The sequence below is a fragment of the Scyliorhinus canicula genome, chromosome 20 (genome assembly GCF_902713615.1).
Source record: "Scyliorhinus canicula chromosome 20, sScyCan1.1, whole genome shotgun sequence".
NCBI lineage: Eukaryota > Metazoa > Chordata > Chondrichthyes > Carcharhiniformes > Scyliorhinidae > Scyliorhinus > Scyliorhinus canicula.
In genome coordinates, this window is record NC_052165.1 from 25,207,143 (window position 1) to 25,222,530 (window position 15,388).

At 38.6% G+C, this 15,388-nt stretch overlaps 1 protein-coding gene across 8 annotated transcripts in view; it reads right to left on the reverse strand.

Annotated features, from left to right (window-relative positions):
• Positions 1-1,378: 1,378 nt before the first annotated feature.
• Positions 1,379-15,388, reverse strand: part of cnot2 (CCR4-NOT transcription complex, subunit 2) — a 139,041-nt gene continuing 125,031 nt past the window's right edge. For all 8 annotated transcript variants that reach the window (XM_038780813.1, XM_038780809.1, XM_038780815.1 and 5 more), the window contains 3 exons: positions 7,232-7,332; positions 6,922-7,066; positions 1,379-2,512 (listed from right to left, as the gene is read on the reverse strand). In XM_038780813.1, the coding sequence (XP_038636741.1) occupies positions 2,426-2,512; positions 6,922-7,066; positions 7,232-7,332 (333 nt within the window). In that variant the 3' untranslated portion in view covers positions 1,379-2,425. The remainder of the gene's footprint in view (positions 2,513-6,921; positions 7,067-7,231; positions 7,333-15,388) is intronic.

Genomic DNA, 15,388 nt, shown 5'->3' on the forward strand with positions numbered 1-15,388 from the left:
GCAAACTCCACACAGACAGTGACCCAGGGCCGGGTTTGAACCTGGGTTCTCGACATCGTAGGCAGCAGTGCTAACCACTGCACCACAATGCTGCCCCAGGGACATTTCACTACTTGATAAACGTTGAAATTTAATTTAGACTCGAGAGCTCATGGACTTGCCAGAATTTGAATTGGAACAAAAATTAGAATGGCTGCAAACAAGGTGAATGTATTGACGTACACCCGTTTCTATACACGCCAACAGGAAACTATGCTAGTTGGGGCTGGTTTAGCACAGTGGGCTAAACAGCTGGCTTGTAATGCAGAACAAGGCCAGCAGCATGGGTTCAATTCCCATACCTCCCCGCACAGGTGCTAGAATGTGGCAACTCGGGGCTTTTCACAGTAAATTCATTGAAGCCTACTTGTGACAAGCGATTATTATTAAATGAAGGGAAAAAAGTGAAAAATCAGCAGGAAAAAATCCACATGATTTGAAACTACTGAATTTATAACATCAAATGTCTCTCATAGTTTGTGTTACAAATGCAAGTCTTGTGTGCAAAGTATTCTTCAAGACAGGGTAAGTTTTTCTGAGGGTGAAAGTTTGATTTGGACATGCTTTAATAATTTCACATTTAAATCCTGAATATTTTTGCACTATTCTTTTAAAGTCACAAGTATGACTTGCTGTAAACATAAGGCGCAGTCTAACACAGGTTTCTGCATGGTGAAAATAGGACCATCTAGAACTAGTCACCTGGCACAAAATCATGGACATGAAGTCATGAAAGCAAAGGTAGTTTATAAATTCTGAACAGACACTGGGCTAGTTTTAGACGCATGCAGTAAATGTGTCTGGTTTTCCGGTGAGGAAATGCAACAGGCTCCTTTAATTGCTATTAAAGCAAGCTGAATCCCAAGTCATGTCTTTTGTGGTTCTGAGACTTGTTACATGTCAGTTTTGGCAATGTAGGAGGTAATCACAAAAGGATTACCACTGCGCATAATTTTGGAAGTTGAGGACAGGCAAATTTAATAAGCATTCTCTTATTTAAGAGATTTAATGCCTTGACGTGGTGTTCCATCCTCAAAGGATTTCACAAGCAAAATACTACGTATTATCTAAAATGATAATTTAAGAACAGTGGCTGATGACAGCACCGTGTGATTTTTAAAGATGACCTAATGGCTCTTCCTTTTTAAAATTTATTCACGACAAGATTCAAATCGAACACTTACCTGTCGTGGTAAAATCTGGTGAGCAGGACACTTTAAGATACCAGTGATGAGGTGGAAATTCCAACAAATACTCCAAAACATCTTTCATTGTATTCAATGTCATCAATTAAAATACATTATTGTGTAGCAAATTCAAATTAAAGGCAACACTGCAGTTAGGACAGCTTTTCTACTTTATTACAAAGAGAAGAAGCTTTAATGTGGTCAGAAAATACAAGATTGATTTTTTTTTAATTCTTTTTTTCCTATGAAATGCTGCTGTTCAACCAGCCATTGTGAATTGTCTCAGTTCACTTCCTGAAGTCCCATCATGTTCAATTGGGTATGGATGTCCTTGGCTGCTGAAAATCTGGCCCTTAAGTGCACAGGGCGACACAGCGGTCCCCTGCTCAGCAGTTCCCGAAATGTCCTGTTTTCATGTATTGCATCCATGCACACCTCCGAAAAATGAGGTACAGCAGGGCAAATATTTTCCAAAATAGATGTCATATATATAATATATACACATTCGTACATACATATCTTTATTCATGTGATGTCCAAAAATTAAAAAAATGTACACTTTTATTACAAAATTGTAACAAAGACTGGACAGTGTTTTGCTCATTCTGGAAAGATGAAGCCCAGTGATACACAACCGTGGAAAATGTCCAGAGGTCGTGGCAATAACGTTCACTTAAACAGTCAAATGTTCTTGCATTTAACTTGGCGGAAATGCCATTCAAAAACATTAGGGGTAGTAAAATGGACAAATCAAATGCAGGCTGCTTATCTTTCCAAATGAAATACAAGGAGGATCTTCACATAAAAATGCACTAAACATTTTTTTATTATTACCAGTAATGCTACAATGAACAATGCAAACTTTTTAAATTTTTACACTTTGGAAATTTAGCAATGAAAATGTTGTCGGTCCACTTGTCCCTTAGCAGAACAAAGTCTGCCTCTAGGCGTAAAAATTATTTTGCGTGTCGTTTTTAAACATACCCTGCTCAAAATAATAAAAAAAAACAGAAAAAAATACAAATTCAGTTGTGTTGGGCAGCACATAATTACTAAGGCAGGACTTCAAAATGTCGATCCATCCACATGAGCCAATTGCCAGATCCTCAAAGAATAAAAACCAGGATGCCTGAGCCACTTCGGTTTCCGCAGTTTGAGTATTGTGCTGAGACAGCCATACCCCATGAACAGTTAAGTCTTTAGAAGGCTTGCTGAGCAGGGTTGTAGTTCAAAGATGACGGCAGATGAGGTCTTTCCTCTAGTTTATCATACTCCAGGTGGAACTCCTGAAATCCAAAAGAGAAAGTCAGCCATGTGACAGCAAACTTCCATTTGAAGGCAAAACAAGACAACTTGGTGATATCTAAAGATGTACAATATTTGTATATATTGACAGATAAAACACCACACAATTTGAATTCATGTAGCATCTTTAATGAAAGAAACTTCCAAAGATGGAGGAAATAGGAAACTGCAGACAAAGATAAAAATGGAGAGATCATAATACAACAGTGACTACACTTCTAAAGTATTTCATTGGCTATTCCGTGCTTTAGGACATCCTAAGATCATCAAAGGTACTATGTAAATGGAAGTCTTTTCTTTTATTTAAAAAAGATGAATGACTGTCCAGTGAAAACTTTTTGAGAAGGTTCTTAAAGGAGATGAAGCAGAGCGGCTTAGGAGAAGAGTTCCAAAGAGCAGCTTAAATCTCTACCATCAGTGGGTGAAAGACAAGGGAGGTATAGAAGCCTAATTCAAGAGGACAGATTATTCTGACAGATATACAGGACTGGAGGAGATGGCAGACATAAAGTGAGCTCAGAGAAGAACTCAGATACAAGGGAAAAGATTTCTAAATTGTTTTACGGGACATAGTGCTAGTATAAGGAATTTTGGGTGAGGGGTGATCGAGACGTGAAGGACAAATGATAACGAAGAACAGGATATGTGACAGTGTTTCAATTGTAGAAAAATTATGGATAGTATGAAGTGGGAGGCCAGCAGCTCAGTGTTAAGAATAGTCAAGACTGTTACTCACAAGAGCACATGTAACGATTTCAAACAAGGTGGTGGTTGAGGCAAAGGTGGAAATGAGAATTTTTGTTGATAAATAGGTTGTTGTGTTAGAAAACGGTGGCATTTTATGGTTAACTTGGGAGAATGCTCATGGGGGAGATGAAATAAATAGTAAGTTCTGGGTGGGAACTGAAGATGATTGCTTCAGACTCTCCATACTAAGCTGGAGGTAGTTGCTGTTGGGCATGCAATCTGAAGTAGCCACGGGGTTGAGAAAAGTGAAGGAGAACTGGAGAGTCTTAGCATACACTGTATCAGAATTGGCCCAGAAAAAAGTGCTCCAAGTTTGAAGCCACCAACTTGAGCTCCTACGCTTCACTGCAGTTGAGGTAGTGGTGCACCATTGGAGGTGCTGCATTTGAATGAGATGTTAAACCAATCGCGCCTCTCAGACAGATGTAGGAGATTCCATGGAAACTTAATTCATCCATCAAGGTTACCAAAAAATGATTATCTGGCTATTTACCTCATTGATTGTGGATCCTTAAACTGCCACATTCACCTATATTCAAACAGCGACGACGACATTTCTACCGTGACTACATTTCTAAAGCACTGTCCTGGCTATGAAAGTGTTTGGAACATTGAGGTTATAAAAGGAGTTTTATAAATGAAAGTTATGTAAAACCTATGTCTGTTGAGCGAGCTGAGGTGCAGCAGGTAGTTAAAGATGAACAGATTCTTGGGAATCTTGAATACGATTAGATGGTGGAAAAAGAGACGCCATTGCTCAAATTGGTAGGAATACTGTCATACAAGGGTGGTTTCAAGGTGTTGGATGATGAGGCAATAGAGAAAGATGGCACTGTCTAACATATATAATGGTAGCAGAGGGCTAAAGCAGCAACTACAGAATAATTCACTCTCAGCATTTTAACAAGCTTAAGAAACTGACTTGCATTTTTATAGCCCCTGATCAAGCATACATTAAATATCTCTGAAATATAATTATTTATTGGCATGCATAGCCCTCTCAGCCACAAAGTAGCTATTATTTAAGTAATAGCTTTTGTTTTAATTGCTGGTAATCTCTTTTTGTCCTACTTACAAAAACCATATGACCAAATTACAGAAATGTTACATCATAACAAGTATTCGAGTTAAAATGTAAGTATTTGCATTTTAAAGAAAACTGATGACTAGCACTATATAACAAATAAATATCTTATGAAAAAAAAGGTACTTATAATTGCCAAAATATGTTTTGAACTTTAATTTGGGGAGACCATTTTAAAGAGAGAATGGGATTTTTTGGTATGGCCAAAACCCAATGGAACAGAATGGCACTTGTCACAGACAATGAAGGACTGATATCACCACTTGGTGCTTTAATCAAGCAGTCTGACTGGCTTCAAGAATGGTTTATGTTTTCTCTTCAACTTGGTCACAGTTCCACAAAATGACCTAATATGAAGCTACTTCATGCGAATCTGGAAGTTGTGTGCAATCAGAAATTCATCTAAAAATGAAAAACCTGCAATGTCACTAACTTTGCTGATTGGTTGATGACACACACCTTCACTGATGAATATGGCATTTGTCAACTCAGATTTATACTACACTGCCAACTGTTAGAAATCAGCTGAGCCTTTACAATATGTTGTCTGACCTGATCAGCAGAGAAATGCCTCCCATCTCAAAGGTTGCAGATTTAATTCACAAAACAATCAAATCATTAAAAAAAAACCTGTCCTCTCGGTACATTATCTTCCATAAACTATATTTTGAGACGTCCTTGAAGTTTAATTTATAAAATATACAAAACATCTCTTCATGGCAAATATACACAACTTTATCAGCATATAAGGAAATATGAAAGAAAGGTGCAGAGTTACAGTAGATGCTTACATTGCTGTTTGATGATCAGGGGAAAAAAAGCTTTGTATGATATTACAATGCATTCACAAGAGATCTGCTCATTAGCCATCAATAACCACAGAACTTTTCATTGACCTGTCCGCTTGTTTATAATAAAACTTCCAACATTTCAGTTTGGAGAATCATTAGCTGACCAGTGGAGAGTTGCAAAATGCAGTTTTACGCCAGTTATACTCCAACTGGTCTAAAACTGAAACAGTGCAAGATCATCTCCTAAAAACATGATTTGCTCCCACTGCTGTTGTTCTAAAACTGCATAGATACTGGATATGCAGCATAATTGAACTGTTAGAATACTTCATCACTCGCAACAAATGTCAGCTTTCTACAATGAAATTTGGTGGAATATTCAGTGAAATGGTTCAGTTTTCCCCTTGGTCGAATATAAACTGAAGTCAGAGACCATTGTGAAGCGAGTATTGTACAGGGATCGAATAAGCAATGTATCAATTATATTGAGCACCAGGATATTAAACAAGAGATCTGACTCTGTGATTCCATCCAATTTCTGTTTTAAATCAAAACCTATACCTTTGTCCAAAAGGTAATTAAGTCATTTTTTAGTTAACATTATTGGTTTTGTAAAATGGTGATCTGCACCTGATAAATATGAAGTGTAATGCTTGCTGCATGTTATTTAAGAGGCTTGAAATCTGCCCTCTCACAATCTACGTAAGTAAATACATCTCCAATTGCCTATTTATGCACAGCTGATGTGTTGTCTTTTAGGTACCTGTGTTGATCACATTGAGTGTCAGTCCAATTTATCGCATATATTGTTCTACTCCCCACAATAATAAATCCAGGCACAGTTACACTGTTCAGATTAGCTAAAATAGGCTGCAAAGGTTTTTCTTCAGGAAATTAGGATCAGATTTCAGACCCTAGGAAAATATAGATCTGATAAGACGATGCACATGGCCAGTGGCAAACAACTGATAGCTGCCAATTGCCCCCTCCGTATTAACAGGAAAATCTAAACATAGCCAGGTTCAACCTGAAACAGGAGAATGGAGCAACCACAGGAAAAAAAAACTGAAACATTATTAAACCTTGAAACAAAAATAGAAATATAAACCAAGTACTGTACCTAATGTCAAATAGAATTTTAGGTAATTATAAAAAACTGAGCACAAGATAAAATGGGACTGGGAGGGAGTGAAAACGGGGGAAACCAGAGTTTTGTTTTTAAACATACCTCATTTAATTTGTAAAAATAACATTTTTGTAAACTGGAGTTATTATAATATTACAGCAATAAATCTCCTGAATAGTATTACTACAATGTAGCGTGGAAAAGAATACAGTAAGAATAGGGAAATGTAATCAAAAGTACTTGACTTAAAGCTAGCAATTGCATCATCATGTTGAGCCAATTGCTTCCTCTTATGTTGTACATTCTATGATTCTTCAATGCAGGAGTTGAAGTCTTCAAAAAATCGATAGCCTTGAGAGGGCAGAACTTGCTACAGCATCCAACAGTCTCAAGGGTTAAAACAACAGCACACAAATCTAGGCTATTTCAGCTATCTTTATTATTGAGAACCACAGATCAGATTTGCTGGGCAGAAAAAAAAATACACAATGTTGCATACAAAAACACATTGGTTGTTTCCAGCAAACAAATGATTCTTAATTTCTCAAAGAAACTTCAAGTCAGTAATTCATCGTACTCCTTTACAATCGAAGGCCAACAATTCCCGCATCATATAAAATCAATTAGCACATCAGCTCTTACTTTAGCAACCTTTCTCCAGTTAAGACAGTCAAAGAAATAGTATGTCCCCCTTTCATAGGTGTTGGTCTTTACTGTTGGCTCCATTCCTGGGGCCCTGGTGATCCAGACTCGCTCTTCTTTGTGGTACCTCCAGTCTCGGTTAAATCTGCCATTCATAATATGATAAAAGAAATGTATGAATATTAATCAAATTAAAAATATCCAGTAAACAGACGAACACATGGAAAATCATTAAAAACATGGATCAGAATCATTAACATGTCAGTCATGCCAAAAAAGAACTTCAAATGATATATTTAAAAGGACATACAGCTCTACTGCTGCAAGTAACTGTAAGACATCTCCTCCATTCATGTAGTATAGATAGAAAAGGAGGTCCTCTCCGTAGCGGGCAAGTTTTATTGCAGCAAGCTGTAAAATAAATCATTGTTCGTTTTATCTTATGTTTTAAATATAATGCATAGACCTCTTAACTTATGACAAGCAACTATATTTTATATACACTGGTAAATCCACAGGATATAATCAACAAAAATTCTACAACATAGCCGCAAATGTCCAACCATCACCAAAAGTATACAAATGATGTCCGATAAATATTCACATTCTGGTTACATTGCAATTGTTAATCCTTCGATATGTATGTCATCACATAATCTGCACAAATGTCTGGCCACTGCTAGCAAATGAAACTTGAGCAAAAATGAAATGTCTTGCCCAAATTTCTCTCTTGCATTGCTGTCAAGTGTCTATTTCCACATATATATACTAAAAATGTTATTTAAAACACACTTTGTTTAGAAAAGCGTGCATTTGTAAAGCACTTTTCATGGCCATCGGACAACTCAATGTGTCTTACAGCCAATTAAGTACTTTTGAAGTTTAATCACCATTGTAAATATCGGAAGCACAAAGCCAATTTTCACATAGCGAACCCAGCAAACAGCAATATGGGAATGAGCTGATAATTCACTTTTGTGATGTGGACGGAGGGATAAATAAAGGCCAAGACGCTGAGAAATAACTCCCTTGGTCTTTTTCAAAATAATGCCATTCACCTGAACAGGCAGTTGGGCCCTCAGTTTAACATCTCATCCGAAAGACGGATAAAACATTACTTCCTGCCTTCAGGTTTTGGTCACACGTTTTTGGCAACTTTTCCTATTGAAACTATCCATGCTCATATTTCCTTCACTAAACCTGTTGGCTTCTGCACCCAAATTCACCCTTTGGCCAAGCCATTATTAGTCAGCCCTCCTAAATATATCCTCCTTTGACTTGATGTCAATTGATGCCAGATTATGCTCCTGTGAAATGCTTCCTAGGCCAATGATAATATATCAATGCAAGTTATTGTTATTGAATTGAGTAATGTAAAGTCTTGCACTGCAATTACACCATTCCACCAATGGTTAAGTTTCACATCCCCCAGCTCCTCCATCTGTACTGCAGAAAAACTGCTGCACTCCAAACAAAAAACCTCCAGTTCTGTTTGCCACGTTGCTGCAAGTTTTTCTACTTGATAGAATACTTACATTTTATTATTTACATCAACAAACTTTAAAATGTGGGCTGAATTTTGCATTCAATTTCTCCTGCAGTCTAACCTCACCACCAGAACATTTGGTTTTGACTTTGTATGTGGAACACCATGGGACGTGGACTAATTATAAAAATAAGATTGTGGAAATTATTTCAAAGTAGTGATTACTCTTGCTTTAGATATGTACAAATCACAATGGCAAAAATGTCTGTGTGAAAGAAACAGACTAAAATTGGCATTTGCAATAATCTTTCTAAAAATTGGAGAACAGTTAATACTCAGAATCTGAGGACAAAGAAGCTTTTACAACCGCTGTAGGCAGACCTCAGCTGTCAAGGTCATAAGCCCAAAGATAATTATATGTTACACTGTCTGGACAAGATAAGCAAGACCAGGAGGGAGTCTAAAGGATTCCACATGTATCTAGCGCTATCCAGATTTTCTATTATTTAAGACCGGAAAGTAAAAGGAATTACCATCTACAAGTAAGTCAGATTTTGGGCTTAAAAGTTGAAGTTCTAAGTCACGGTCTTGTCTAAGGTTATGACACCTAAAGGTGAATCTTGCCCTAAAATACAGTACTCAAATTTTTCAGTAATCTAAACAGATAGAAAAACATATTTAGCTTGTGGAATTGAATACAATGAACTAGCATTTATCCAGCCGCCTTCACTACCCCAGTATTTCACGAAGCATTTCAGAGAAAATGAACTGTCACTATTAAACATGAAAGTTGATTTTGCATACAGCAAGATCTCAAAATACAGCAATAATTTAAATGACCAGTTTGCCTATCTTGGTAGTGCTAGCTGGTGATCAGGTCTCACCCTGCTCTTCATCAAACTATGTCATGGAACCCTTTCATGCCCACCTCAGAGAGCAGAAAGGGCCTTAATTTTGAAGTCCATTCAAAAGTTAGTCTCTGGACATTCCAGCACCCCATCAATGTAACTTGGAGCTCAATCTTCTGTAGTGGGGCTTAAATGTATAAAAGATTCTATTTCTCACACAAAACAAGAATTTATAAAATGACTAATATGCAAAAGCAGCTCGAGACACTTTACAGAAGCATAACCAGATGGACATGAATAGCTAGGCAAAGGATTTGATATAAGGACGAGTGACCAAATATTCCACACAAGAAACTATTGGGAAAAATGAAACTGCGTAGAATTGAAGGCAATTTATTGACAAGGGAAGGGAATCGATTAGGATGTAGGAAAGAGGTTTTTTTTGATTATAACAAATATAATTTCATCATCGACACCAGATGGAGTGAGAACCCAGAGATCTGTGAACAGAAAAGCGTAACCAATCACGAGGGTGTATAGTCCACTGTTGGATGCTCGCCTGCAAGATTAATGACTTTGCACTTCAATTGGTGGGATATAACTCGTGATGTCTTCTAGGAACCTGCACTGGGATCTCAGTTTTTACTATATTTATTAATAACTTAGAACGGACAAAGAACTATTATTCCAAATTCTCAGACAACGTCAAATTAGATGGCACATTAGTGTGGGTAGGAGCATAAAATTACAGGAATCATTAATAGATTAAATTGGAGGGCAAAACTGTAGCAGATGGAAATTCAATGCAGAGAAGTGTGAAGTAATCTGCTCTGACCTCAAGATGGATAGATCATTTTCTAAATGGTGAGAAGCTAGTAACTGGAGAAGCAGAGAGATTTAAGAGACCATGCAAAGAAGCCACTAAAAGTTAGTAAATAGATACAAAATATGAAATAAAACAAATGAAATGTTGGGATTTAATTCAATCATAGGGGATGGAGACAGTTATGCTAAAATTGTACAAAGCTCTGGCTAGATCACATCCACATTCAGTTCTGGGCACTGCACCACAGCAAGGATTTACTGGCCGTGGAGCATCTGAGTGTTGACTCACAAAAATGATACCAACTGAGGGCAGGCTACAAATGATGGATTGTATTGCTTTCAGCATTGGAAGTTAAAGGATGGTCTAATTGACACGTTTAACATAATTACGGGATTTCATAACATAACTCTTTCCTCTGGTGGAGTGTGAACTTACAGGTTTTGAGGATGTTAGATAGATAGGAAAGGCCATGGAAATTTCAATAGGAATTTTAAATAGGGTTTACGGCATCAAGAACCAATGTAAACCCTAAAGAGAGCAGTTACGGGTGACATGGTAGACGGTGGAGGTGGTGGTGATGGGGGTTCATGATGTTTTTTTCTGATGTCTACCTGGAAAAAGACACAGCTCATCCAGGACCAAGTGTTGGACAAGAAAACTGACAACAAAGGGTCAGGAGATGGACCAACACAGGTAGTGGAAAGAACCATAGCATTGTTAGTTTTCAAAACTAATGTTTGGACCAAATCTTTCAGAGAACGTTGCCAAGATGAAGAACTGGAAGGGTCAAGGAAAGGTCCTTGGGGAACTGCAGTTGTAACTATCTGGGACTAGAAGAAAAGCCATAGTTGGTAACGTTTGTGCTTTGGACAAGGGTGGAACAAAGCAAGTTAGTTCCATTCAGAGAACCAACAGATGACAGTTAATGGTGGAGGATGGTTTAGTTGACCATATGAAAAGTTGCAGGAATATCAAGAAGAATGCAATGGAATAATATACCATGTCAAAGAAGATAATATTTGTGACTTTTGTTTTAGGGTTTTCTGTTACTGTTGCAGGGGTGGAAACCTGATAACATGTGACAACACGTTCAAAAACATAGGCGAGGAAAGGGAGATTTGGGACAAAGTGGTTGCTTGCAATGATAGAAGGTGAAAGGTGATGGTTTCGAAAAGATGGGAGACATCAATTAAGAGGAGGAACCCACGTAGCATCACTAGCATGGTGGTCAGAAAGGAAAATTGGGTGGTCAGCAATCTATCATATTCGCCACATAAGTACACACACATCTGCACTAAAGCTGCCTATTTTAAACATCCAACATGTTCTCGAACATCAACCAACTTTGCTCTCGCCTCAGTTCATCTGTTGCTGAAACCTTTATCCATTCCTTTTGTTCCCTCCAGACTGGACTGTTCCAATGCAATTCACCCATTTTCTATCCTCTACAAACTTTAGGTCATTCAAAACTGAAAATTCAAAGTCCTATTCAATAATCTCATTTGTGCTCACTGACCTACTTAGTACCCGGTTAAGCAATATTCCAATTTTTAAATTCTTATTCTTGATTTGAAATCTTTCCATGGCCTTGCCCTTCATATCCTTGCAATTGTCTCCAACCCTCCAATTCTGGTCTTTTGAGAAGCCCTGATTTTAATCACACCATCATTGGGTGCTGCACCATCAGCTTTGAGGACCACAGGGTCTGAAAATGCCCTGCTAAACCTGTTTCTTCCTTAAACAATATGCTTTAACCAAGCTTTTGGTCATCTACCCTAATGTCACCTTTAGTGAGTCAGTACCAAATTTTGTTTGACAACATTCCCAAGAAATACCGTGGGATCTTTTACCATATTAAAGGCACCATATAAATTGTTGTCGTCATCTAGTAGAAATGGCATCAAGTGAAATCATAATTTTCATGCTGGGAAAGGGCATCATGAGAAATGGTAGAGAAACTAGAAAAAGACACAAGCTCAGGTATAGGGTGAGGGGTGAATACAATACAGGAATCTAACAGATGTTTTCAATATTAGTGATAAAGATTTTAATGAGCACGCAAGTTGTGCGCATGATATGCTCAAGTTTTTGACCTGGAGGAAGCAACATCGGGAGACTAAATCGGGGAAACAACAGAATAGGAGAGAGCAAGGGTGTTGGGGGGACAAGGAGACAAAGTGATTGAGTGGTAAATAGGAGACCAAAGGCTAGGCAGTTGGGTGTTCACATGTCCCATGGTTATGAGAAAAAAAGTTAGCAAGAACTAAGAAAATTCTGAAGAATGCTCAATTGGTCCAGAAAGGAATAGCTCATGAAGCAAGAGCTTCAAGAGTGTTAGAAGTGAGACTTTAGGTTTAAGAAGTCTAGCCAGAGATTGGCAAACATTTAAATATGTCACTTGCATGTAAGAGTTCAGGGTTCCCATGAGGTAACATGTCTGAATCAGCTCTAGTCCAGATGAAACAACAGGAGTGCAAAGTTGGATCTATACAATCCAGAAGGAGAATGATACAATATCTATGGATGGAGGTTTGTTGTGTTGGCATCCCCTGAAGTAATCAGATGGAAACAAACTACCCACACTAACTTTTTCCTTCCAGTCAACTTAGTATAGGGAAATGAGCTGCAAGCTTAGAAATATACTGACGAGACTTTAAACATAGCTGGCAGACTTGTTGTTTGATGCTTTTAATTTTTCAGCTAATCGAGGAATCTCAACATAAATTAACCATACCAACCTCATGCCACGCCGGTCTTAATGCAAAATAACCTCATGCTCAATGTCCTAAGTATAGTCCAGCTGACACTGAGTTGAAGTGACACATTTAAAGCTGTCTTTGTACCAGCATGGCTGCAAATTACACTGTGCTATGGTCAATTACATAACACGCTCTTTAATATTTATCCTTTACACACTGTTAACTCAGCTAACATAAGTCTATTAATAAAAATATTTGTTCACAATTTTGTCGTTTGATGTTTTTAAATGAATTTAGAAGCAGGGTTCAATTTGCAGCTGCTAATAAAAGGTGATTTTGAAGAAGCTAAATTTTTGATATTTCAAACTCCCGACGGTAAATCCACAGCTGGTTCTTTGTTGAGGGCTTACGGTGAAAAGATTCAGCTGATGCTCTTTGATCAATATTTATTACAATGCTTATGGGTTTACTGCTCACAACATTCTCATAAATGCAAGGAACATGAAACAAGACTCATCACCACTGCTGGTTACATTTTGGACTGCATCTAATTGAAAGATAAGCTGTTCCATACATAAATCAGTATAATTCTCAGCACCATTTGTGACATAATAATCTGGTATTCCAAAAAAAAACAAATTTGGAATTAAAGTGCCAAATCAATGTTGGCACCAAAAGAAAAAAAAACGTACTTCTAAATCTTTTTGCAAAAATACCACTTTAGAGCATACACAGCACTTGGATGATAGAACGTTACTGGTTACATTACTGTTTCAACCTCTGGAACAATACTTCACAACATTATCCCACATGGAAGAAATGCATCCTAATCAGCACATTTCAATTTAAAATTTCAGGAAATTTCAGACTATACAGCAGAATATTCAATGACTAATTTCACTTCAGGAGAGTAACAGAATCCTATCTCTCACCTGGATGAGTACAGCCACAACAATTAAGAAACTCGTCATCAGCTGTTCTGCCGTTTAGTATTCACTCTTTACTCATTACTTCAAGATCATCCACCACCAACCACCTCCTCATAACATTCTTGTCTGTCCCCTCTATGCTGTGGTTCAGTATCTACTACTCCCAGGATGCACTGCAGCAGTTTTCCAAGAACACTTCAACAGCACTCCCAGGTTTCATGACTTCTGCAAAGACGGATGGGGGCTGCATCGGCACGAAAACAGCATCATTTCAAAACTCAGTCTGCCATCTTATCTTGAAGGCATATTGGCCCAGATAATTGTATACCAGAATATGAAATGAAATGAAAATCGCTTCAATGAAGTTACTGTGAAAAGCCCCTAGTCGCCACATTCCGGCGCCTGTCCGGGGAGGCTGGTACAGGAATCGAACCGTGCTGCTGGCCTGCTTGGTCTGCTTTAAAAGCCAGCGATTTAGCTCAGTGAGCTAAACCAGCCCCAACCTAAACCAGAATGTGCGCTATAAGGCATCAATGGACACCACACTCTTCCCTCTACCCTCTAAACCCCCCCCCACCCCCATCTACCTCGCTCACTGGACCCCCCCCTACCCAAACCCCTCCCCGGCTCCCTCTGGCCCAGCCTCGCCACCGTACCCAGCTGGCACCCTATCCACTTTGTCAAGCTGGTACCCCACACCATGCCACCAAGCCCTTCCATTCATTCTTTAACACAGTAAAAAGCTATTGAAATGTTCCAAAGCTCTTCAGCGCCTTAGCGGTTGACAACGTAGCAAAATACTTCAGCTGGTGCCATCAAAAGAGGCATAGCATGACTTCCCCTGACAATCTTGTCCTACTAAGAATGGCTCCCAGAAGCGGCAAACTGCATTTCTGAAGAGACATCCAGCCCAGAAATAGAAACATAGAAAATAGGAACAGGAGAAGGTCATTCGGCCCATCGAGCCTGTTCTGCTATTCAATGTCATCATAGCTGATCCTCTAATTCAACGCCATACTCCCACTCTCTCCCCATACCCCATGATGTCTTTTGTGCCCAGTTATTTCTTTCTTAAATACAAAATACATTGTGGCTTGGCCTCCACACAGCCTATGTGATAGAAAATTCAACAGGTTCACCACCTGCTGAGTGAAGAAAGTTTTCCTCACAGCAGCGGAGTGGCAACCCGACAGAAGGTTTGGCACATTTTGATTCCTTCATCATCACACAGCATCCCCACAAGAGGGACTGCAGTGGCACACAACAGAAAACCGCCTCTCTGGGGCAGGAAGAATGGACAATTAATGCCGCTTGCCAGTGGCACTCACACATCCTGAGCAGAAACTAAACAAAACAGAAGCAGGATTGCCCCTTGAAGTTTGCAGTCACACCCGCAAGGACACAGACTCATACCTGAATTTACCATGGATGCTGGGTGCCCTGGGTTATATCTTGCCTTCAGGTTAATCTTTTTCAGTGGGTTCAGACAGCTGAATTCTAGTATGCTGACGTACATCATAGCCAAACCTAAGACTATTCTCACACAACATTGGTCCATTTGCACATTCCAAAATGGGATAGAGCGCTGCCTAATTTATCCTTTTCCTAGCTCATGCACTAACCTCCATTGTGGTGTTCCTCCTTTTGGCCCTATCTTTGATTAGCTTATACAGCACACA